This window comes from Athene noctua, chromosome 1 (genome assembly GCF_965140245.1).
Source record: "Athene noctua chromosome 1, bAthNoc1.hap1.1, whole genome shotgun sequence".
Taxonomy (NCBI): domain Eukaryota; kingdom Metazoa; phylum Chordata; class Aves; order Strigiformes; family Strigidae; genus Athene; species Athene noctua.
Genome location: NC_134037.1, coordinates 130,430,354 through 130,454,693, shown reverse-complemented (window position 1 = coordinate 130,454,693; position 24,340 = coordinate 130,430,354). Strand labels below are relative to the sequence as shown.

General features: G+C 38.2%; 1 protein-coding gene across 8 annotated transcripts in view; it reads left to right on the top strand.

Annotated features, from left to right (window-relative positions):
• MAP4K3 (mitogen-activated protein kinase kinase kinase kinase 3) overlaps positions 1-24,340 on the top strand; it is an 84,264-nt gene that overhangs the window by 8,289 nt on the left and 51,635 nt on the right. For 7 of the 8 annotated variants that reach the window (XM_074895084.1, XM_074933535.1, XM_074895046.1 and 4 more), the window contains exons 2-12: positions 1,980-2,037; positions 5,164-5,254; positions 10,755-10,819; positions 13,073-13,128; positions 16,415-16,462; positions 18,538-18,580; positions 19,204-19,276; positions 21,242-21,373; positions 21,679-21,741; positions 21,826-21,907; positions 22,009-22,119. In XM_074895084.1, the coding sequence (XP_074751185.1) occupies positions 1,980-2,037; positions 5,164-5,254; positions 10,755-10,819; positions 13,073-13,128; positions 16,415-16,462; positions 18,538-18,580; positions 19,204-19,276; positions 21,242-21,373; positions 21,679-21,741; positions 21,826-21,907; positions 22,009-22,119 (822 nt within the window). Of the gene's footprint in view, positions 1-1,979; positions 2,038-5,163; positions 5,255-9,205; positions 9,291-10,754; positions 10,820-13,072; positions 13,129-16,414; positions 16,463-18,537; positions 18,581-19,203; positions 19,277-21,241; positions 21,374-21,678; positions 21,742-21,825; positions 21,908-22,008; positions 22,120-24,340 lie in introns of those variants that run through there. The other variant, XM_074895127.1, reaches the window with a different exon arrangement.

Below are 24,340 nucleotides of genomic sequence, written 5' to 3'. Positions count from 1 at the left end.
TCTCTAGTACAGATAAAAGGAAAATATTTTAGCGTCTTTTTTCCACCATAAGTGATGAGTGGAGACCTTGCTGCTATCGGTGGGGTGGGCAAATAATGACTTACAGAGAGGCTGCCAGAGAAAATTCATTTTTACCTGTTTTTTTCCACAGTCTATCAAGTTTGGACTACTCCTTAACTTTTACAGGATTCCCACTGGTCTCAGGATCTATCCATAACCATCAAATGCAAATTATTAGCAAAAGCTGGTATTCCCAGGGTTGCAGAAGAGCGCTGCCACACCAGGAAATGGTGAGAGGTTGGCTGCGCTAGTAATGACCTGCGTAGATCTCTAAACACAGGAATATACACTGCATTCATTTCCAGACTGTATCACTGGCTATTTTTTATAGTCTTAGAGGGTTTTTTTCCCTCCACTTGTGGTTCCACAACCAGCTCTCGAGCTGCCATGTCACAAATCAATACCTTATACGGTATTCGGTGAGTCTCATAGCCAGTCAATAAAAGGTGTGAGCCCTTGGGTCCTAAAGGGACTCAAATGAGTCCATTAGCCACTGCAAAAGTGGGCACCTATCTACATATTTAAGTTTCATAATTCTGACCTTTTTTGATTTGAAAGTGCATGGGGGGAAAAGCAAAAGCAGGACTAGTTGCACTTTCTGCGTCCTGTGTAAGGGTACAGTGGGTATGGCATTCAGTGCAGCGGTGGTCCATCACAGTGCAGCTCCAGGTGCTGAGACCCCTGGGAAGAAGAGAGGCTGTTGCTGAGCTTACTTAAGGCCAGCTGCATCTGTGCTGGGGAGCAGCTTTGCTGCCCCCTCCCATAGCTGGGTGTGGGAGTACGGAAGTGTCTTGAAAGCACTGGACAGATGGCTTCTTGGTTTGCAGTTAGTAGGGAAATGCAACAACAGTTCTAGAAGATAAATCATTGCTGCTGTCATTTGTGTTGCTTCTTAATGGCTTTTTAAAAGTTTAGCTTCCTTGATTGTTCTGTAGATCGTAAGCTATAGCATGCCAGAGCCCTGTGCAAAATGCAGTTAAGCTGCTGAGTAATTGCTACTGAAGTTGCCACAGAGCTGCTGTGGGAATGCTTTCGAACTCCATTGTTTGCTGGCTTGGTTTTTTTGCACCCTTACAGCAAGGGGAGGATGCTGTTGCTGTCAGAGAGTAAGGATCAAGGGGCATGTAGTGAAATGAGCAGGAAGTGCTGCATCGCTCTCCTTGGAGTCTTGGAAGCAGTCACATGCACTGCAGGGTACAGCCCTTGGTGCTCCCTGGGCCCTGCTTGTCTGATTCGTGTATGTTATAACTACTTTGTAGTCAGTATTTCAGTGATTGGTTTGTTTATTGATTTTAATATGGAGGTACAGCATGGTTGAGGACTTCCCGAAGTTAGGACTGTTGTGTGGCAGAGTAATTTCCTGAGCATACTTAAAGCTTCAGATCTTGGTATAAATTAGCTGCCTAGTGGGTTTTATGGTTTGTTTTTTTTTGAGATAGCTTGCTTTGCTGTTAGAAAATAAATCCAGGATGAGAAGCTTTGACACATACACAAGAAGAGTAAGTTAGCTACAGAATTATTACTGTTTGGTTCACTGTCATTGAGTGCAGATGTGAATTATTTTAGGTAAGTGTTTTGAGTATTAGCAGAACTCAATAATGATGTTTATCTAATGAAAATATATGCTGTAAGACCAAGAAAAAATAAATGCATGGTGTATTTGGGGAAAAAAAACTTCTAACCCTGAATGAAACGTAAATATACAAGATGTTTTAATTTATTGGCTTCTCCTGGGATGGTTTTTGCTTTAAAAAAACAAAAAAAATCAACCAAAACCAAACACCAGCAAATGGTTTCACAGTTTTAGATCCTTGTGTATCTCAGCTGCTCTTTGACTCTGTGTTGTCAGAGAATGTCAAGTTGAGAATGCAGAGCTGACTGCTGTGTTCTGTTTTATAAATATTCTTTTCTTTTTGTAGGCTCGAAATGTCAACACGGGTGAGCTAGCAGCAATTAAAGTAATAAAACTAGAACCAGGTAAGTGTTTCTTAACTGAAATAAGCTACGGAAATGAAATATTTTCATGCTTAAGATACAATTGTACAAAATCAATTTAGTCCACTTAAAGAAAGGATAATTGTTCACTTTTCATGTAGGACAAAATACACAGTTCTAAAAAAGAACAAGCATGACAAGCGAGGTGCAAGAGGAAAAAATGTAACTGGAGAACAGGTAAAGAAAAGCTGATTAAAATTTCAGCAAGAATTGGGTTTTTTGGTCTTAAGTACTATGTTTTCAATCCATGTGATACAAAAACCTGTACAGAACAAAAGAAATGAGGAAGATGACAAGGCAGAAAAGAACTCAACCTGGAAAGAGTATAGAGGGAGATAGAAAAAGGAAGGGTGAAATAATAGCTAAGCCTAGTATTTGGGAATTGAGTACATTTCATGAAATTCTCTTGGAACTCTGATTAGGATTTCATTGTACTAGATTTGTGCTTGAACTGTGCTTATGTTGTGATTTTGCAAAGTACATATGTCCTACGTATCAGTTATCAGCCTGCAGGTGCTGCTCTATTAATATGGCTAGACTTATTGCACAATCTGGGAAGTAAAATGTCCAGATTTCTTGTTTAACTCATAACTGTTGATGTTCCCTTTCAAAATTTATGCAGGTGGGGGGGGTAATACTTTAACTACTGCCTGCCTTGATCCTTAAGTTCTGTGTGGGCAAGAAGGGAAAAAAAGTTACAGGTTTCTTCCATTATTTTTTTTTTTGTCTTAACATTTCTAATCATTTCCAGAATTGTATGTTTATATAATGCATGCATATTTAAAAATTCAAGATAGGACAGTCTGTTCCTGCATAGCTCCATAAGTGTATGTTCACCACACTTCTTTTGTTCACGCTGAAAGTTGTGGTCCCAGATTATCTTGTCTAGTCTTGTCTATTCTTTGGCTTTTTGTGTCAGTTCCCATTGCTGGAGTACTTGATTGTGCATGATGTGCGTTACCAGTGGCTAAGCTGAGCAGCCATTTTGTGTCTCCCTGTGGAACTGAAAATATAAGATTTGCATATTGGGGAGAGAACCATAGGACTCTGCAGACACAGATGATGTCAACATTTAAAATAATGCAACTTTTTACTTAGCTGACTACCACTCTTGAAAGTATGAAGTGACTCGGTTAAAAAGGGTGTTGTATGGGTTGTGCTGAGTAGTGCTCAGAGAATGGTGCTGTGTGTGTTCTCCGAGCTGTGGATAGGGCCTGGGGAGCACTGCAGCTGGGGTCATTTGCCCTCATGCTGTGCTGATGGGGATAACAACAGGCCTCTTGCAGTTGAATCGTGTCTTTTTGGCAGCCTTTGGATACCCCGAGTGGGCACAGAGAACACCCTTTAACTACCCTCTGTCTGCTCAGCAAGCTCAGTTTCTCACTGTAGTTGTCCCTTCCAGTTCAGTAGAGGCTTGACTCCCTTGTCTTCAGACAAGCAGCATCCACATTCCAGAAGCGTGGCACTGGCTTTCTTTGCAAGTTTTGCAGATTGGGGAAGAGTGTGAAAAATGTTAATAATGTTTAGGTAGTTATTCTAAATCTTATGCTACTTTAATATTTTGGATGCAATGAAAACACTGGTCAAGTACTGAAGGAATCATGTCCTTTCCAAGAGATACCTCTCCATATGTGAAAATAATTACTTGTGTGCTCCTCAGTGTTTGAAAGTTTAAATGTGTAGCTATGATACAGCAAGCCATCAGCAGCACACCACGGATAGTAGACAGTGTGTTGTGATGTTAACTTGCAGCTTGTGGTTTGAAACTTGCTATCAGTTAAATAAAATACATGTGAATATTGGATTTCTGGTTAAAAAGAACCCAGTGGATAGTTCACTAGTGTGTTAATGTGTTGGGAGAAAAACATATTTTCTTAGGTAATAGCTTTGCCAGTTCTGTTGGAATTTGTTGTGTTACATTTGAAATTTATTAACAGCCGTGTTTGAGAAGTGCTTTTGGGTTGTGATCATTGATAAAATTGAGCTTTGTGACTATATTGACTTTTTAGACAATGGCTTCAGCTTCTGGTTTAAAAGCTCTTTTGAGTTACGCTGAGGTATACTGAAAGGGGAATTTTGACATACTTCGGATTTTCTTGTTTTTTCAACTTGCTTATAAAGTCTCAAGTTATTCATGAAGTTAAATGGTTATTTTAGGTCTTCAGGCTTGTTTCACCTGTGAAATCCTTGAGGTTGGTAAGAATGAGTTGGGTTTTGTCAACTGTATATCTAGTAACTAAACGAACTTAAGAACTTCTTTAGAAGTACTACCAGACTAGCTATAATTTGCCCTTGTGACTTAGGAAATTTCAGAGGAGCCCCAGTGTAAGATACTGAACTGCAGAAGAACATTTGACGTGTATTTCTTAAAAAAATGGATTAAAAAGGCTGTCAATTATGTTACCATCATTTTCATATATTTGATATCTTTCTTGCCTTCTCTTTATCTTACCTATGAAATCCCTCACAACACCCCCAAAACAAAGTTGTCTGCAGCACCCCGGAAACAAAGATGTGTCTGGGTTTTCAATTTCATGCATAAATTTCTCTGTGTACACATCTGGTAAGAACTGTTTGTAGAAGGACAGGGACAACCGAGGCACCAAATAGTAAGACTCCGATAAATGTCACGTCTATGTCAGCGTTACGTTCAGTCTGTAAATTTATGTGCTTACCGAGCTTACTGAAAAGTTGCAGCAGCAGCGTGCTATTGAATGTTTTTTGCTCAGGAAGATGATCTAATGGGTTCTGGACATGTGGCGAAAAATAGTAAACTTTTGTCATGTTTTTAAGAACCTGGGCATAGGCAGATGGACACAGCATGGAGTCTCAGAAAATAAAGACTAGAAAAAGCTATGGCCAATGTTGTAAGAGATAGCAGATGTGAGGTCTGTCTGGCCCAGAATGAAACTTCTTAAGAATATAGTTACTTATTGATAAGTTCTTGATAGTAAATATTGATTTACAGCTGCTTTATATGTCTGTGAAACTGGCAGATAATTAGTTTTAATTACTCAAAATGTTTATTTTATAAACATGTACTGAAAGTCTAGGTAAGATGTGAGTATGAACCAAGCCAATGAAAATATTCATTCTTCTGCTTTTCAGGAGAAGATTTTGCTGTTGTGCAGCAGGAAATCATTATGATGAAAGACTGTAAACATCCAAACATTGTTGCTTATTTTGGCAGCTATCTCAGGTACATTTTGTTTCTTTTGTTCACTTAAAAATGCCTCTCTATCTCCTTGTAAAGGACAGGTCTAAAGTGACTTAGGCAAAACATAATTTACCAAATAAGTAAATTGTATATTATTTTTTTCATTTACCTTAAAATCTGTTCTGTTTACTACAGTGTCTCACTATAAGTAATGTTTCTCTTAGCAAAGTCTTACAGTGACCATGTAGTCATGTTTCCTTGGAAATGAGTTGTTAAAAGGTTGGAATTTAATACATAAATGAAAATAGAGCAGAAGTATGACAAGCATGAGGAAAAATTCTGTATATAGAGTATCTTTTAAATCTGTTTCGGTAAAATTTGTCTTAAAACCGCAAAACTTTGGGAAGTGTAAATATTGCCTAATACAGATGAAGTTCTCAGAAATGTTCTTACTTAGCTGCTGTTGGCATGTAAAATTGTCTGAGAAACTCAAAATTAAATGTTATGGGGAAATAAGGAGGAAAAAATTGTTGTTTTTTTTCTTGCCTAAGAGTAGTAGTGCTCTGTTAAGCTTTAAGAACAATTTCATGCTAGAGTACCTAAGAATGTAAACCATGCACCCTTTAAAAAGTTCACTGGTGATTTGTGTTTTGGATTTGTTTTGAAATCTAAAAGTTAAAATATTTTAGCTCTTTCATCTTTGCTTTTTTTCTCTTTAGCTGCAGAGTTGTTCAGGACACTTGATGTAGTATATGTGAATTGTTCTGTCTCATTCTTTTGTGTAATTCCTCTCAAGATATTATGGATACTTGTTACAAGTACAGTAAACTTGAACTCCAGACAAAGTCTTAGTTTTGAGAAAATTGATGGCTAGTTTCTAATAATGTTTGCTATTACAATTCTTTTTAATACATCCTGACAAATGTTTTATGCTAGGTAAAGCAATGGCTTGAAATTCAAGGACTAGACCTGGATTTTGTAATCTAACGTCGTCATAATTTTAGGCATATCACGCCCTGTAATAAAAAGCTTTGAAAAGGCTCTGAAAAGTCATGATGCTCTTTATGGCAGAGGCTTCTTGTTCCTTTCACGTGTTCCTGTATCTTCTGTCTGCTTGGGGACAGTATAGGTGGGACATGATAGTTCTGTATGTTGGGAGGTTACTAGACTCTAACCATAATGGGAAGATGCCAAGTTGAGTTACACATACATGTACTACACTTCAGCAGCTTCAGCTGAAATTCTCCATGATGACTATCTACTGTAGCCAAAAGCTTTTCAGTAATATCAGCAGAGTGCTTCAGGATTGGAGGTGGGAAGATATAGGTGGTATTTTCGCATGAAAAGTCTTGGTGCATGAAAGCCTTTCAACAAAAAATTACCATCTTTGAAGCAGGAATTTGGTCTTGTGTATGGAGTGCATCTTTTCTTTGTAAAAATACTTCCAAATTTGACCAAGTTATCTTCTGAAGTAGTGCATCTCTTTTACTTTCATTCTAGATCAACCAGATGTAAGGAAATTGCAATTACTGTTTCTTTTCTAGCCAGCAGTGTCTGGTCTGGTAGCATGTTTGCAGTGCTACAGAGGAGCTAATGTGTTCCCTGGCTTGTGTGATAATTGTTGAGCATTCCTTATATTGCTCTGGGACGAGCTAGGACAGGATGTTGAAATGGCAAGTGTAGAGCACTGTGTGGTGTTCTTAGTGACCTCAATGCTGAACATCTGCATAGTTAGAGCAAACTGAAATTGGACAAGTTGATTGTGCCAGAACTTGGAGGCAGTGGTGGGGAAGCAAGAAGGTCCTGGCAGTACATGCTAGAGGAGAAGGAGAGGTCTCATGCAGAAGCTTGGCTGACTAATGCTATCCTGAGGAGTTTCTTCTCCCTGCCTCTTGTATTCAGTGTCCTGAATAGCCCTGGGTGCTCACTGAAACCATGTTTTATCACTGATGGGGTTCACCGCATCTTTTTCGGTATGAGTATCCTGTTAGCTTTTGTCTGATGAGTGTATGAATATTGCATGCTGACAGATGTGCTTTGAGTCAGTAGAATTCGTGTTTTGAATTATGTTTGTTTTATAGTAATTTCAAAGGTCTGCAGTGGAAAAGCATATTAGTACTTCACAGACATAGTTCAGTGTGAAGTATGAAGGAAGTTTCCAAGAGCAGATGTATTTTCAGAATAAGATTAAGTGGAAATGCACTGAAAATATGAGAACAAAGAGGAAAGCAAGCTGCTGACTAACCCGTTAGATGAACAGCATCTGCATGCTGCACTGAGCAAGGCTGGGAGGTGTGTGATTGTGTACTGCTTGCATTATCATGTATATATGTACAGGCAGGGATCAAAGTCTGAAGATAAAATCAACAAGCCATGCTGTTCTGGCATCCCACTCCTGGAAGGTTGCTTGTCTTGGCAGCCTGAATGCTTTTTTTAACTCCAGCCTGGTCTGTGAGCTGCATTATGCACAAGTTTGTGTGGGTGTGCAGACAGATAAAGCATGTGTACGTGTAGGGACTTGAAGTGTCTGCACTTCAGCTTTGAATATTTAAGGTTAATTTGAAGGTTAATCTAAACTGTATGTCACTTCTATTCAGTGTACTGCTGGCAGGCTTCTTGTGCATGATCAGTACTGCTACTGAGATTTTGTGGAGTTACTAGACAGCAGCTTACAGATTGTCAGGTGGTAAAGTTGGTAAGGGATCTTGTGATCTCAGAAAGGCAGTATTTGGAAGTTCTGTGTTACGGGGACTCAGCTTCTTAAATGGATGTTGCTTATTCTGGAAGTTGTATGGCTGGGACCGAATAGTTTCTTCCCAACCTCGAAGCCTGCCATTGTTTGGGAAGAGATCACCTTGATATGTTTAACTGTCCTCCACTTTACCTGATGGCTTTATTTGTCCTCAGTACTGGGAAGGAAGTTGTTAGAAATCTTTTCAGAAGACAAATTTAGAAGAAAGAAGCAAGCAAGGAATGGCAAAGGGGATGGCTGGTTCTCCACAGTGTTGTTGAAGTTAACCCCAAGCTGTTTTTCTAACGTAGGAACTTCTGAGGAGAATGTATGAGCGTTCCATTTGTGTTTGTTTCTGGAAGTGACATTATTTGCATTGTAGAAATACTGACAGATGTATCCAGTTGTCATACCAGCTGCTTCTTTTAACTAGTCCTAGTGGGAACAGATTGCTTAGTATAACTAATAAAAAGCTGTTTCTGATGACTTAAGATTTCACGTGGAAACAGACTGTGAACAAATTATTGCATTCAACTTCCTTTAAAACTTTTAGATTGAAATGGTACCTCGTCTCATGCTGTATTCAGGCTGGGGATGCTTTTTCTTTTAAAAAATTTCTTTTAATTCAGGGTATCAAATTATACCTTTGTAGACCCAGAATTAAATTTTGGGAAATATATATTTTGGCACTCTTGTGCTCTTGCTTGGTTCCCTCCCCTTCTCTTTTGTCTGGGCGATCAAATGGCTGAGTTTGAGGCCTCTCACTGTCTGACCTTTTGCTTTTCAAGTATTGTTCAATGCTAAGAACAGTAAGAAAGAAACTATCATCCTATACTTGGCACTTACAGCATATTATTCCTCATGCTTTTCTTCTATTTATGTTTGGATTTTTCAGACAAATTTTTGCCTTGCTGTTAGCCTAGATGTTAAGTTAGAGACACTAAATGTCCTGTGGATTGTGTCTTTCTTGTTTCCTGTGCTTACCATATGCTCTGGAGACACAGACAAATGTTGAATACATGCAGCTTCACCTATCTGAAAGCACTTAGGCACAATAATAAAGGCTAGATAGCAAATCAGAAATGCAGTCTCTACTTTTGATCCTCTTACGTGTTTTTCCTTTTCTGAAGGGATTTTCCACACTGGGAAGTTAATGCCCAGTAAGGGAAGGTGGGAATTTACAGCACTTACCTACTTCATGCCTCTTTAATTTGTGGGTCCTTTGCTGCTGTCCCAAGGCTGCTGGAGTTTACCTGGCTTTTTCCCACTTCCACATTGCTGGTGTTGGCATCAAACAGGATGGGAAAGAGTGGCTTTCATGAGGCCAGCGCCCCCAAAAGTGTCACTGTGAGTCCTGCATCATTGTGGGGAATAAACAAGGGACTTGCAGATGTCTGTCTCTTCAGTGCTGCTTTCTCACTCTTGTTCCTCTGCTGCCATTGCCAGTCCTCTTTCACAGGTAGTCACATTGCTTCTGTGTCTGACTTTGATCAGTTATTTCAGTGAAAAGCCTTCATATTTCAAGCAATGCTTTAATTAACACCTAGAAATGTATGGATTTAACAGCCAGGGACTTGCATGGCTTAAAACCTCTGTAATGCCTGAATAGTATCTTTCCCACCACTAGAGGAAGCAGACAGGGTGTAGCTTTGAGAACTGCATGGACTGTGGACATAAAAGGGGAGGAAATCCAAGAAATACAGTTCTTGGAACAGCAGCTATTCTAGCTGTTAGCTGCTGGTGAGAAATACTTGCAATTTGCAGTTCAGGGGATAAGCTCAGCACTTACACCATTACCTTGCAGAACACCTCCACAAGTGTTGGCATTGCCCACAGGTGTGTCTCAGCTATTCGAACAGAGCCTTATGAATGAAAGAAACGTAACACCATGGGTCATGGGCAAGCTGCAGAGCAATCATCAGTCTTTCCTTTGTCTGGTGTCACAATTTGCCCTAATGTGGTTGTATGTGGTTTTTCTTTCTTGCCTGTTTGATGGCAAGGAATGACTAGGCATGTCCCAGATTTTCTGCTCCCCAAAATGCCTTTCTGCAGCCACATGTGGTACATCTGACTTACCAGTGAAAATTACTAAGTGGAAATAGACTTTAGTGTTCATACTAGAAGATACCTTTGAATCCTTCAGCCTGTTGTCTGTTCTTGAAAAGTACCTTTTATGGAGGTGTAGTGAGTCACACTGAATTGATTCCCTTAATAGCGTCTGAAAAACTTACCTCTGACCCCTGACACCAAAAATATCCATAGGTATTTTTTGAGGGAAAAGACTTCATCTGACAAGGCACTTACCCACAGCATGGACTCCACTCTGCCTAGCTTTGACTAAAGCACTAGAGTTTCACTCCACTGTTGTGTAAGAAACTGAGTTGAGAGATATCCCTAGGGCTTCTTGGTTTGGGTTTGTTTGGCTGTTTTGGGGTTTTTTTGGTGTTAATTCCTGTGCTCTGAAAAAATCGGAGAAGTGAAAGTGAGGAAGAACTAAGAACCCACATCTGTTTTCTCTTTACTCTCAGTAAAAATAGATTTCATTTTCATGGTAGGTCTTAAGCAAAAGTCATTGTGCATGTTTCACTGGTTCTGTTTCTCCAATAAACCCTGGAATATTTTGAATATTTCATTAGTTACTGATCTGACAGTGAATTATCCCATAAAGATTAAATCATATTTGCTATTTGACTTGTACTTTTCATAATACAGAGCTTGTTATGTTGTGCTTTATAATGTTTGAGTCCTCTGAATTTTATAGTTGCTGTTTTCAAATCTGACAGCTAATGAATGGTTTTGGTCACTTTTTAGACGAGACAAGCTATGGATTTGCATGGAGTTTTGCGGAGGTGGCTCTCTACAGGATATTTATCATGGTATGTCAAGAGTAATTCCTTAAAGTCTAAGTAAAGCTTATTTTCAAAAATGGAGATGATTATAGTGTTTAAGAATCAGGGAGAAGGAATCCTAAGTTTAGTATACATAATAATATGTTGAAGGTAAATTTTAGCTTTTAGGTTGTGTGTTGCATTTTCTTAAACAGAATTAGCTATAGTGGGGTATTTTTGAGCAGCAGAAGTTACTTTCTTCCCTCAGTAGCTTCTGTACCCATCACTACTTTTAAAAGGCTGTAAAAAGAGACAATATTGTATTACAAAAATTAAAAAAGTATATACTGATGTGCTGTCTTCATAGCCATTTTGTTTCTGAACTTTTGAACTTTGCTTTAGTATAATCTATACCACTGCCTACAGATACCTAGATAAGTGGATTGATTAGCATGGATGCTCTTCGTAAACAGTGATCTTTTGTATGTTTGTATAGCAGTAGTGCAACAAGGGTCTTTTTTTATGCTGCATCAATGACATGTGAAAAGCAGAGGTGGCCTTGTATATTTGCTTCAGGCTTAGGTGCAGTGAGTGGTCAAAGAAACAAGGGGCATGTGCAAATCTATTTCATAAAGAGAGGATCAGTTGATTGCTAGTTTCCAAGAGACAAAAACAGTTTTGAGGGATTTTATTGCCCTGGAATTAAAACTTGTGTAGGAAAGGAGTGTACTGTGAGTAACAGTTCTGTGGTTCTCGGATTATGTTTTTCAGATAGGAAATCTATCCATGTTCTAAATTGTGAAGATTTTACATGTTAGGATCTTCACATCCTTCTCTTGTGCATAAACAGCTTGTATGCATTTTTATATTTAAAAATGGGTGCAATTAAAACAAGGCACCAGTTCATAAGTTCACACTGTGCTCATGGCATAGGTACTTGAGCATGGCCTTGCTGATCCTTTACATTTTTGCTAGTGTTGATAAAAGCCTTGTGTCTAATAGCTTTTGTTATATGGAACACCTGTAGAGTAGGAAATGAGCTCGTGCCACATAAATGCCTGAACAGACATTGTACAGGAACAGTTTCCTGTTGCAGCTGATTTTTTGCTTCTCTGCTGGTAGAGCGGAAAGTTCTTTTCTGATCTTAATTACCTTCCAAAGGGTCTTATTTTGATTGAACTATAGGCCTCTGTAATCCTAAATCATTTAAGTTAATCAGAATAAAATTTCTCAAACATACATGCCTAGAAATATATACTCTGGGTGCTAATATATTTAGTTGTATGTGGGTTTGGAGCTTTTCTTTTGAAGAGGGATCTAGACCTGTTCTGAAGACATATATTGCATGATACTAATTTATATTATGGCTGTGGGTTTTTCATGCCTCCTAAGCAGTTAGGTGCTTAAGTCTTGCTTCATTTTGAACTCCCTACTCTTTCAGTTTCCTTTGAGAAGCCCCATCCAAATTTTCTATTTATTTTTCTCTGCAAAACCTGAGAAGCTTGCAGTGAGGACTGCATTTCCTGGTCTTAAAACCCTTTAATTTCGGGATCAAAGTCCACTGACTGGAGAGAAGTCACAGGCCATTCCTTGCTTGCTGTTCAGTATTTGGTTTACGTATTTGTTCTGAATTTAATTGTTTTCCTTTGAGACTTGAGTGAGGTGGGACCCTGGAGGGAGATTAAGACTCCTCCTTTCCTTGGTAAGCTGCTGAGACTGCTCAGAGGGAGCGTTTGAGAAGGTGGCATGGTGTGGCAGGCCCAGGAGCAACAGTGCTGGTAGCTCATGCAGGAAAGGGTTGAGCAGCTGCAGAGAGCACATCACGTGGCTGCACGGAATGGAGAGCAGGTTGCACAGCAGTGGAGAGGATGGAAGGAGAGAGCAGGTCGCAAAGGGCAGAAGGAAATTCCTAGGACTCAGAGGGAGCTGAGCGGAGTTTGCTGCAGCTCTGAGTCACTGGGTTGGAAGTCCAGGCCTGCATAAAGGACATAATAGGTTGTGCAGGGGAAAGAATTGTGCTTAAATCACTGCTTCTGTTTTTTTTTTTTTCCTCTTCATTACTTTGAGATTTGTATATGGAGGAAGTTAGTAGTTTCCCTTCCTATGGGACTAGACATTTTTGAGTTCAAAAAATGTTTGGTGTCTTTGGGATGCTCAATCTGAGGGAAAGTAAGCACATTTACTTTGAAACTTCTAGTGTAAGATCCTATCAGTGCGAATGGAAGTAATGGAGGTGTGGATTTGGAACGGACAGTATCTTACCTGATATTGAGAATTAATTTTTTTTCCCTTCCATTTCAGTGACTGGACCACTTTCAGAACAGCAGATTGCCTATGTTAGCAGAGAAACACTACAGGTAGTGTGTTCTCAGGTTCTTATGGTTGACTTTTAATGTGAAAGTATTAAAAGCTATAAATAAAAGCTACAAGTACATGTGATGCCATGGAAATACAGTGTTTGGATGGCTTATCATTTTTCTCAGACTTCTGAGGAAGTCCTGTATTATAGCCTAGAACTGATTTTGTATAGTTGCATAACCTCAAATTATCCTGAATCATTTGAAGAGAACTGTCATCATTTTTCTGCAGTTAATTTTAATTTTTTTTTTTTTAAGGGGGGAAGCAGCGTATTTATTAGTTCATATCTGTGGTACAAATTAGTTATTGTAAGTTTGAACGAAAATTTATAGTCTGAGTTTCACTTATCCAATAGTTGATCTATGCCAATCAAAAAAAAAATTGCCTGTGTACTTGAGATGTTCAACTTAAGGTCACCAGCCTCTCCTCATGGATATGCTAGTTTTCATTTTTCTTTCCTAAATTAATGGTTCAGTTCACCAGTGAAACTTAATCAGAAACAACTTTTTTGGTGGATGTCTTGCTTCCATGTGTGAGAGCAGTTTTTAGCTTCTAGTGAATGCAAATCTGTTGAATGCCATCAATTGAGAGCTGCTGCCTCTCAGACACTCTCAAGATAGCTCTGTCCCCGAGCCAGCTCCCTTGCATACTACTTACCATCTCTTTGTGCTATGCCAGGACAGCTGACTTCTGATTTAGAGGACATGGCGCTTTTTACCTTCCAGTGAAGTCTTACATGACATCAGGGAGTCAGTTTTTGAACTTTTAAGGCCTTTTGTTCTTATAGAATCATAGAATGGTTTGGGTTGAAAGATGGCCTTTAAAGGTCATCTAGTCCAATCCCCCTGCAATGAGCAGGGACATCTTCAACTAGATCAGGTTTCTCAGAGCCCCATCCAGCCTGACCTTGAATGTTTCCAGGGATGGGGAATCTACCACCTCTCTGGAAACCTGTCCCAGTGTTTAATCACCCTCATTCTAAAGAATTTCTTCCTTATATCTAGTCTAAATCTACCCTCTTTAAATCTACCTCTACTTTAAAACCATTACCTCTTGTCCTATCATAACAGGCCCTACTAAAAGGTCTGTCCCCATCTTTCTTATAAGCCCCCTCTAAATATTGAAAGGCTATAATAAGGTCTCTATAGAGCCTTCATTTCTCCAACAACCCCAGTTCTCTTGGCCTTTGTTCATGAGAGGTGTTTCATCCCTCTGATCATTTTCGTGGTCTCCTCTGGACCCACTCTAACAGGTCCATGTCTTTCTGTGCTGAGGGCTCCAGAGCTGGACACAGCACTCCAGGTGGGGTCTGACCAGAGCAGAGTGCAGGGGCAGAATCACCTCCCTCGGCCTGCTGGCGATGCTGCTTTTGATGCAGCCCGGTTGACTTTCTGGACTGTGAGCACATATTGCCAGCTCATGTCCAGCTTTTCATACCACAAGTAGTACAAGACAGTACTAGTCCTAGTACAGACCCTAGACAGGGGTTAGACCTAGATTTGGTTAATATGTGTAAATTGCTTGTGAGAAGGAAACTTCCTACTCAGTGTACTTTCTAAGTGTTATCCGTGGACCCATTTTTGTGTATTTCAAAGTTACCTCTAAATACATGCTTATAACACTCTGACCAAATATAACATACATAGTTTCTTGCTGTAGCTTATGATGCAGCAATCACTTTTCCTAATTAAAAGTCTTAAGAATATAGGCCATCTGTCCATCCATAAAAGTAATTTGTCCAAGGTTAATTTTGCCATCAGTTTCCATGAATCCAGAGTTTCTCTTGAATGCCTAAAGTTAGTGTTTGATATCCATATTTAGAAGCCCATTAAATGGTTTGTTTTCAAAAAACACTTGCCAGCAGTTCTGGTTGGAATCAGTGAGACTGATTCTGAAAATATAGGCTCTTTAAATATGGCCTTTAAAGTACCTGCCTCCAGGCAATTCAGTTTTGAAAATGGTGAGCTCAGATTCTTCCGTGGCAGTGGTAAAAATGAGTTGTGAGGCTTTCTGTGGCGGAGCATCCAGACATTTAAATGCAAGGAGTGTACAAGGGACTCTTCTAGCTAATGTCAGCTTTTGCAACGGTCAGGTCAGTGCTTCGTACCAAAAGCAAATTAAACCCAATTTCTGGGCCTGATGCATGCCTGTGGTGAGGACTCTGAAAAACTTTGGACCAACTGGGTATTGTTAATCATTTCCCTCAGAGAAACAGCTTAAAACATCTGTGAGTGTTTTTTTCTTTTTTAGTTTATTTAAGGACTTGAATTTTATGACTGATTAGTACTTCAGCTGCATTGCATTCAGGTTTTTATGAACTGCCAAAAAAATACCCCAAAACTCTATCTTCAGTGGTACTGTTGTCTCTCTGTACAGTGTTGTCTATCTGTACAATGCACATGAAAATCTCAAGTACCAAGTCATCTAAATAATTGTTTCCTCATTTTTTCCTGTTGATATGTTCAGGACCATCCATGAACATGCTGATAATTGAAAACAATCCTAATTTATTTTTGCAAGCAATTCTGTGATGTCTTGTGTGAGCTGGGGGGAAAAAAAAAAATCTGTCTGACATGGGTATCTCACATGAAAATGTAGTCTTCATGGAGATTTGTGACTGCAGAATGAGGAAGATGTTTACGTGTCGTTTTACCCCTGGAAGAGAATTTGAGAGATAAGCCTGCAGTGTCAAAAGTAATATGCGCTGTGGTCTGTCGTGCAGAAATTCAGTTCCATAGAATTCTTCCAGAATTGTCACTTGAAGCTTCGAACTTAAGTATTGAGTCCTAAAATGCTTTGGTACTGTCATCAAGACCCAGAAAGACAGACTAATTCTTCTTCAGAAGTCCACAAATTGGAGTTGAACTCCTGTGTCAGATCTGAAGTGCTGCCTGCTAGAATGCTTATAGACTTCACTGAAATGTGTAATGATACAGTAGATAACTGCACTTGACATCCAGTGATCTGACTGCTGAATAGAAGACTGTTAGGCAATTTAAAAGTAATTAACTTCATCTGAAAAAGTGACAGTTACCATGTCCAGAGGAAAACTTGGTCAGGGAATGCTTTTCTTAGAGTAGATGTGACCAGTATTCTTCCCATTCTTCCCTGTGTTTTAGATATTATGCTACTACATATATGGAATTTGCAAATGCAGTACAGATACACTGAAATATAAGAATGTTCTTCAGTCAGTCATTTAGATGATTGAATTGGATCCTAAATGTGCCTAGTAATTAAGATGAAAAGTATTGGACTAAATTATTATCTAAATATTTTATGCAGGGACTGTATTATCTTCACAGTAAAGGAAAAATGCACAGAGATATAAAGGTAAGTAAAAACTGAAGGGAATTTTGGTGATTTTAAAAGGCTCCATGACCTTTTATGAGTCTTTACTCTTATGTATCAATTTTGGGGATATTTTAAATCTGTAGGGGTTTTCTATCTATTAGAATAAAATAAAAGTTTCTGCCCAAGGGAAGAAAAATAATCTTACTTTAAAATGCATGCATGGAAATAGTGTGTTCTTTTCATTGGAGCCAAACATGCTAGTTATTTAGACGAGTGCTGTAAAAATTAGATATCAGCTAGTGTCCAGAGCAACATGTGTTCGGGTGGCTGTAAGGGTGTGCTCTGTGCAAAAGGAAAGGTTTGGTCTTTCCCACACCTTTCCAAGAAGCTCAAGATACCCTTCTCTTTGAGTCAGCTAGTGAGCAGAGCCGTTGCTTTTGCTTCATGCAGCTTTTCTTGGTGAGCAGATTGCAGGCCAGTGGCTGCTGTTCCATGTGGTTCTTGGAGACTACTTCTGTCCCCTCCCTCTGATGCTAAAATTAGAGAGGGTACCTCAAGTCAGGCTCTTAATGCTGACTTACTTAAACTTTCATCTCAACACAGCTGTATCAAAGACGGCCTGTTCAGACTCTTACACTATCTTACAGTTTCGTTCTGATAGTTCCTGTTGACTTTCTGTCCCTGGACTACCTTTCCAAACTCTTTCTTGCTCAGACTGCAGCTTGAACTCGGCAGGCTTCCTCCTGACAATCTGACAGTAAACTATCACATTTCTTTGTGTTGTGGGGGGGGTTGGTTTGCTTTGGTTGGTTTGGGTTTTTTAGGACTAGGGATGCAGTGTACATAGTAGCTTCAACTGTAGATGCCTTAATGCAATCTGATTCCAGTTCGTTCTCATTGACTGCAGGACATTTAGGTTTTGAGCAATCATTAAAATAATTTCTTAATGAAAAATTATTTTAGACACAATTTAAATGCTTTTCATTATACTTGATAGAATGCAAAATGATGCTTGTAAGGATACAGTGCACAGATACTTGTTTTTAAACAAAACCGCTGATGAAAAATGCTTACAGTGCTTATATTGAGAATTTTTTTTAAAAAAAAAAAGCTGTTCTTGTGAGTATGGAAAAATACTGTCTTCATCTGAAGATCTCCTGACTTGAATTATGTTTGTTTCCCCCAGTAGCTAAGTTATATATTTAGAGTATCTGTCCTGTTAGTCTTGGAAGGTGAACAAGGTCAAGAACATGTTAACTGGACTGTCACACTGTTTACCAAGCTACATTTGTAAAGCTCATCAACTATACTTGTGCAACATTTGCCAAAGTAAGCTGCATTTTACTGCAGGCCTGATTTTTCCTTCTCTGTGAAAAGCCATAATCTGTAAAAACATAGGCTCTTTTGAAGACTGATCTTTCTATCTAGTTTATGAGTGGTGCTGACATTTGGAGCTGGTTTCAGTCTTCGTATCAGGTTTGTTCTCACTCCTTTTATGTTGTAATTTTATGGTACTGCTATGATACTACTGGTTTGGGGTAGTTTTGATTATTGAAGTGAGTGATACATACAGCCACACAATAGCAGACTCTTCAAATCTAGCACTAACAGGATGGAAATAGTTTTGCTAAACACTTGAATATCAAGGCAGGTCCTTAAGGCTATAATTATCATGAATCTCAAACAAGGCAAAACCAGCTCCAACATATGAAAAGAAACTCAAATTACTTCCAAATTGATCTTTAGAGTTCCTATTTCCTTTCAGTCAGTGTAAATAGAAAAAAGTAGGAGTTCATCAGCATAGGGAAATCATCATATTCTGCTTTTTGAGAGGAGTTTTGTGTACAATGGAAGCTCTGTAGTACCAGAGACTAAAGAGTACTAAACTAAAAATTAATGAGAAACCCTGTATATCCAAGTTTCTTTATATAACAGAATGGGAACTGGCTAATTTCACAAAGGTTACCTTGGTAAGGCTGCAGATTTCTTGAATGCACAATCGGTGGTTTGTCTTGGCCCTTAGTTTGCCTTAAGATATCACATAATTTTTTTTTAATATGATATGGGAGGAATCTGCATATTTTAATTCAAGTATGCTTACTGATTTTTTTAAGGGAGCAAACATTCTTTTAACGGATAATGGACATGTAAAATTAGGTGAGTTAATACAATTTAGTGTTATTAACATATTTTAATGTGCTCTAAGAAGCAGTCTTCTGTATTCTGTTTAATGATGTAATGGTTCATCTAAGGAATTAGTGAATAACACAATTCTTCTCTTGCTGGTTAATATCTAACTGCACCATCCAATTAGCATCTGAGGAATAATTGGAGTAGTTTTAGAGCACTGAGGTAAAGGACTGATATTGTAAGGGGGAGGTAAAAATCAAATCACAGGTTTTAATAAATTATTAATAAAATAAGCTAGAGTGCTTAAGTGTGAGATGTACTTTGAAAAGTTATCTGAAACAATATCTTGGATAATACTAAATTACATATTTTATTGTATTAAAACACTGCATGTAACTGTTAGGACTCCTGTGCTAGCTTTGTGTTGATGAGGGGCTTGTTTGTGTGCAGCCTGCATATTTGGCACGTGGCTAAGAGGAGCTGACAGATGGTATCTGAGATACACCTAGTTTCCATTATTTGCTTTTGTTATTTATTTTTTAAATATTTCCAATATATGTAAGAAACTCTTACAGTAGAGAAACCAAACTTGTGTTCATTAACAACATAAAATCAGTTATTAACTGTTTTGGTTTTGCTTTTTTTAATAGCTGATTTTGGAGTATCTGCACAGATAACAGCTACAATTGCCAAAAGGAAATCATTCATTGGCACCCCATATTGGTAACTGTGTTTTACTTGGCCATTAATATAATAATAACATATATAATACTGTTGAAAAAATGTGATAAAAGCATGCTATGTCACTTTCTGGGTAGACTAATCACTAAAGGCTGTGGCAGACTTTCTAGTGGTCATATCTGTATTACATTAAAACCTGTATTAGCTGAGTGTCAGAGAAAATGCCCTAATTACTCTGAAAAATTGAAAGTCTATTTTCTAAAGTTCAGCATTTTATTTTCTCCTCTTTGTACTGGAAGTGGTTCTTCCCTTTTCTCCTTGAAGTAAATGACACACATTCTTCACTGTAAAATAGCACTTCTGTTACATGTTTCCGAGAAGGATACTCTGTTGTTTGACAGCATTGTAGGTACAAGATAGAAATGTGTAGTGAAAAAAACCCTACATTCAAGTATTCAGTCTTGAAATTGTCAAACATAGCATTTTTAGTATTCTTCAGCCGTGTAAGTTGCCCAAGGCATGGATTCACTTCCCTTTAAGAATAACATGAACACCCATCAGTCATAATTTTGGTTTGTGTCTCTCTTTCATAAGATGTCTGGGTGACTTTAGTCCTGGTCTGTATCACTGTGTAACTTTCAAATTGTGCCAGGCTTCTCAAATGACATGTCACAACCTTAAACAATAAGAAGCATTATATAGGTTAAATGCGTCAGTTTTTCATTGCAAAGCTTCTCAAAGATTTGAGAGGAGAAGCAATAAAGCAGAATCGTTGAGATCATGGAGAAGAAAATTTAATTGGAAACAGGCAGTGTGAAGGTTTTAGTGATTGTTAGAGGTGTCTGGGCAGGTAAGGCTATGGGGCTTCGATGGGAGAGAAGTGAGGGGCAAAACTGCTGTTCAGAGTGTAGTTGTAGTAACCCTGCTGTTTATGCTCATGCTTCTCCTCCATGACTTTCTGAAGTTAACCCATGTTCCCCCTCTACCCTGGTAACTCCTTCCCTTTTGATTTAGAGTGAGCTGTTTTGTGAACTCCTGAAGAAATGTATGTAAATATAGTTTATACAAACTTGAAATAAGTTGTATCACCAAACCTCATCATGTTTTCAGATCTACAGATAATGGATGTCTGTGTTTTAAATAATGCATCATTTGAGATGCTGCCTGCTGTGTTACAGGAGCACTCATTAAGTGTCACAAGACAGATGAATTCCTTACCTGTATTGAGTTAAATCTCCAGTTCCACTGCTACTTTTTAGGTCATCTGGACTAATACAGTTCAAAGCAAAAAAATATTAACGTTTGCTGTCTGATATGACTGTGTAGGACAATCAAGTCCATGATTTACTTTGGCCATTTAAAGCATGTGACAATGCCTAATGAATCATTTTCTTTAGGTATTCCCTATTTGTGTCAGTTATGTTTGTTAATTTTTTTGCCACCTGAGGATGTGAAACTACTTTAACTTAAATGAGGTCTTCTGACATACAGCAAGGCAGACTTTACAAACAAGGAGTGCTCTGTGCAGAGGTGATAGTGAGTCTTCAGGACTCAGGCTTTCAGGATACAAGAATGCTGACATTTTATTACTTTTTAATGTTAGAATTCTTCAAAGTCACTTGATTGCTTTCTGGAGCAGTGTGCGAATCTGGATATTATTTGGGTGTTACTGTAGTTGAATAGTTACACCTTATGCTCTTTGGTTGTTGAGTAGTAGTTTGTTGTATGCCTGCGAAAAAATCTGAGACAGATTGGTTTCATCCACTTACTGCTAAATAGATGTTTTGGAAACTCCCTGTTAGTTGCTAGAACATGATTGAAGAAAAATTCATGTTTACATTATCTAACTTTTTACACACAGATGTGTGTTTATATATATATATCCATATGTATATACGTGACCTTATAGCTTGAGACCTTTAGGGAAAAGAGTAGTAAACTGCTGCATACAGAGGAATGTTTGATTTGGGGTGAGAAGTTTATCAAAAAGTGTATTTTACACTTTAGGATGGCACCTGAAGTTGCTGCGGTAGAAAGAAAAGGTGGCTATAACCAACTCTGTGATCTGTGGGCAGTTGGAATAACTGCTATAGAGCTTGCTGAACTTCAACCTCCAATGTTTGACCTACATCCAATGAGGTTAGTAAGGGGTTACAGCCTGGTGTGTATACACTTTAGGAAGATGTATACATCTTCCTAAATAATCCATATGGAATAGTGGCTGTGTGCACTTGTGGTGTCTGGGGGTACTGCAAGGGTATTAGGTTGTAATTGTTATGGTAGAAATTGTAACAACTCGTTTTGGTGCATAGGTGTGTAATGTTGTCCTGGTAGCATCTCTTAAACTGATGGACTTCTAACAACTAAATAATGTGTTTAGTGATTCTTCTCATGTATGTATTGATTGCAATGTTAAACCACAGAAATGCTGTTGGTCTTTTTAGAGCACTTTTTTTAATGACGAAAAGCAACTTCCAGCCTCCTAAATTAAAGGATAAAATGAAATGGTAAGTACTTTTCTGTTTTCAGTAGATAATGATCATGTATTTCACCAGGCAATTGATTCTAATGTTTACCACTTCATTTTACAGGTCCAATAGTTTTCATCATTTTGTGAAAATGGCACTTACTAAAAATCCTAAAAAAAGACCTACAGCTGAAAAGTTACTACAGGTATAAATTTATGTATGGGATTTTCTTTAAATTATAAAATTAAAACATGCTTAATATAAGTGGTTAGAATTTTAACATGTGTTTTTCCTTCTGTCTTTCAGCATCCTTTTGTTACCCAGCCATTAAATCGAAGTCTTGCTATTGAACTTTTGGATAAAATGAATAATCCTGATCATTCCACTTACCATGATTTCGATGATGATGATCCTGAGGTAGCAATATGTTTTAATAGCAGAATCAAATTAAGTTTTAGTTTGCCAGCAAAACTAAATGATTCTGATTTATTGAGCCACATAATGTTTTGTTATCTGGGAATAGTCTCAAGGGTTGTTTTTACTTTTGGTTGTGCTACTCTGTCACACATACAGACACTGAGATTCATTATATTTGGAGGAGAGAAGCTCAAAGAGAAAGAGATGTAAGCACTTGGAAATGCTGTCCTTCAGCAATTTTGCAGCAGTAAATGTGGACAGCTACTCAAGTCCGGAGTTCTGTCATGTACTCTGCTTTCTGTTTCTTTGTGGAATTATGTTTCCATTCATCTGCAAAGAAAACATTCATAAAAAACATACCTCTGTAGAACTTGTTCTTTTGTTCCTAATCTACTTTCTCATGAGAATAATTCTGTAGGTTTTTTTATTAAATGGTTTGCTATGTGTTTCTTGCAGATTATATTTGCTATCTTAGAATACTCTGAAACTTGATTACATTTATGGTTTTGTTGAAGGAAAAGTGTCTGATTTTCTGCTTTAACAACTGGGAAAAAGTAGAATCCTTATGTAAGATGATAAACAGTGCAGGCCTAAAGTGTTCCATAAATGAGAGAACAGATACTCTGTTACTGCATCCTGGCCTTGTACCTAACTGTACGTTAGTGAAGTCTTTCCAGATGTTTACAGTCCTCGAACTCATGATCTATTTTTGGTGGAAAAAAATTTAATCCTTTCAAAACAAATGCCTTGGATTCATTAATTGCATACTTGTGCTTTACTTTTTCTATGGATAAACCAGCCTAAAAATGCCTTCAAAGGAAAATAAGCTTAAAAGAAGCAACTAGTTAGTACATTTAAAAGCAATTGCAAATAACCTAAATTATTACAATAAAAATTAATAAAAGTGTAAATTAGTAAACTTTTCTGTTAAATATTTAGGAAAATGAAACATGTAAGAAAATCTTTAACGTGCTTGACTTTCACATCAGTGTTAAGAGAAAGGAGTCTGATTCCTTGATGGAGACAGCACTGAGGAACTTGGGTCTTCTCACCATAAGCACTAAGGATCAGGCATCCTTTAGGTCTCTGTTCAGTGATGATAGAGAGCTCTGAAGCCTGTTAAAGCAATATTTCTGTAGAAACCAGAAAACTGAAGCTTTCATGAGCAGTCATAAGAAAGGTGGCTGATTTCAGTGAACTTCCTGCACGTGAGCTGCTCAGATCAGAGTAACTTGCCCTGCAAGTCTTTTCTGCTTTCCTGGAAATTATACTCAATTTCCTGGTGTCACCAATACATCTTTCAATATGAATTTTGACCTTCATTTCAGGCCACTAAGGTGGAGAATATCTCTTCCTATGTGGAGTCACTTCAGTACACATTTTATTGACAGTTATGTGTAGCTTTCAAAATAGTGATCACTCTTTTATGCCCCTTCTGGTTTAGCAATATGAAGGCTCTACTGTTGTCTAGTGTATTACTTATCAGTTACCCCATAATGAAGTGTGGTACCAGGGGAAAAAGCTATGCCTTGTCTGGGAAGAAAATGAAGAGAAACCACCTCACAGCAGTGATCAAGAGAAAATGCATATTTTCATCATTTATGAAGGAGCTAGACTGGCTGACAGTATGGAGGACAAGCAGCCTGCTTGCATGTCTTTTAATATGCATTTTTTCAGATGTTAGTTCATTTGTTTATCCTAGTTGCAGAAGGTTTCCTGCTGCATTTGTGGGCTTCTGTGCTAGGCATAGTGATGTTTCTCCATCACTGTTCATCATACAGCCTTGAGCTCTCAAGTGAGCTTCAAACACCATTACTTGCGGTGCTGGATCGTTTTCATTGGATAGACAACTTAGGTATCTGTCTCTTCTCATTTCTCCCCTAACCATGTTGCCAGGTAATTTTCTGTTGAGGCATTTAATCCACCTGCAAAATTAAATTGATAGTAACACTTGGGAAAACATTTTATTTTGTAATAAGCAAATCTACAACCCACCTCTGTGCATAAAGCAGGTAATAATGGATTATCCAATGCATCTCGAGCAAGGTCTGTATTTCTTCTGAAGAATCCTGCCACAGGCAAAGCAGTTGTTGGCATTGTGATCTTTCCTGTAATAAACCAAAGGGAATAAAAAGTGTACATGCTCCTTTTATAGACAGTAGAACTTGCTCTAATACCCACCTGGTCACAAAGTTAGCTGGTGATGTTAATCTTAATTTGG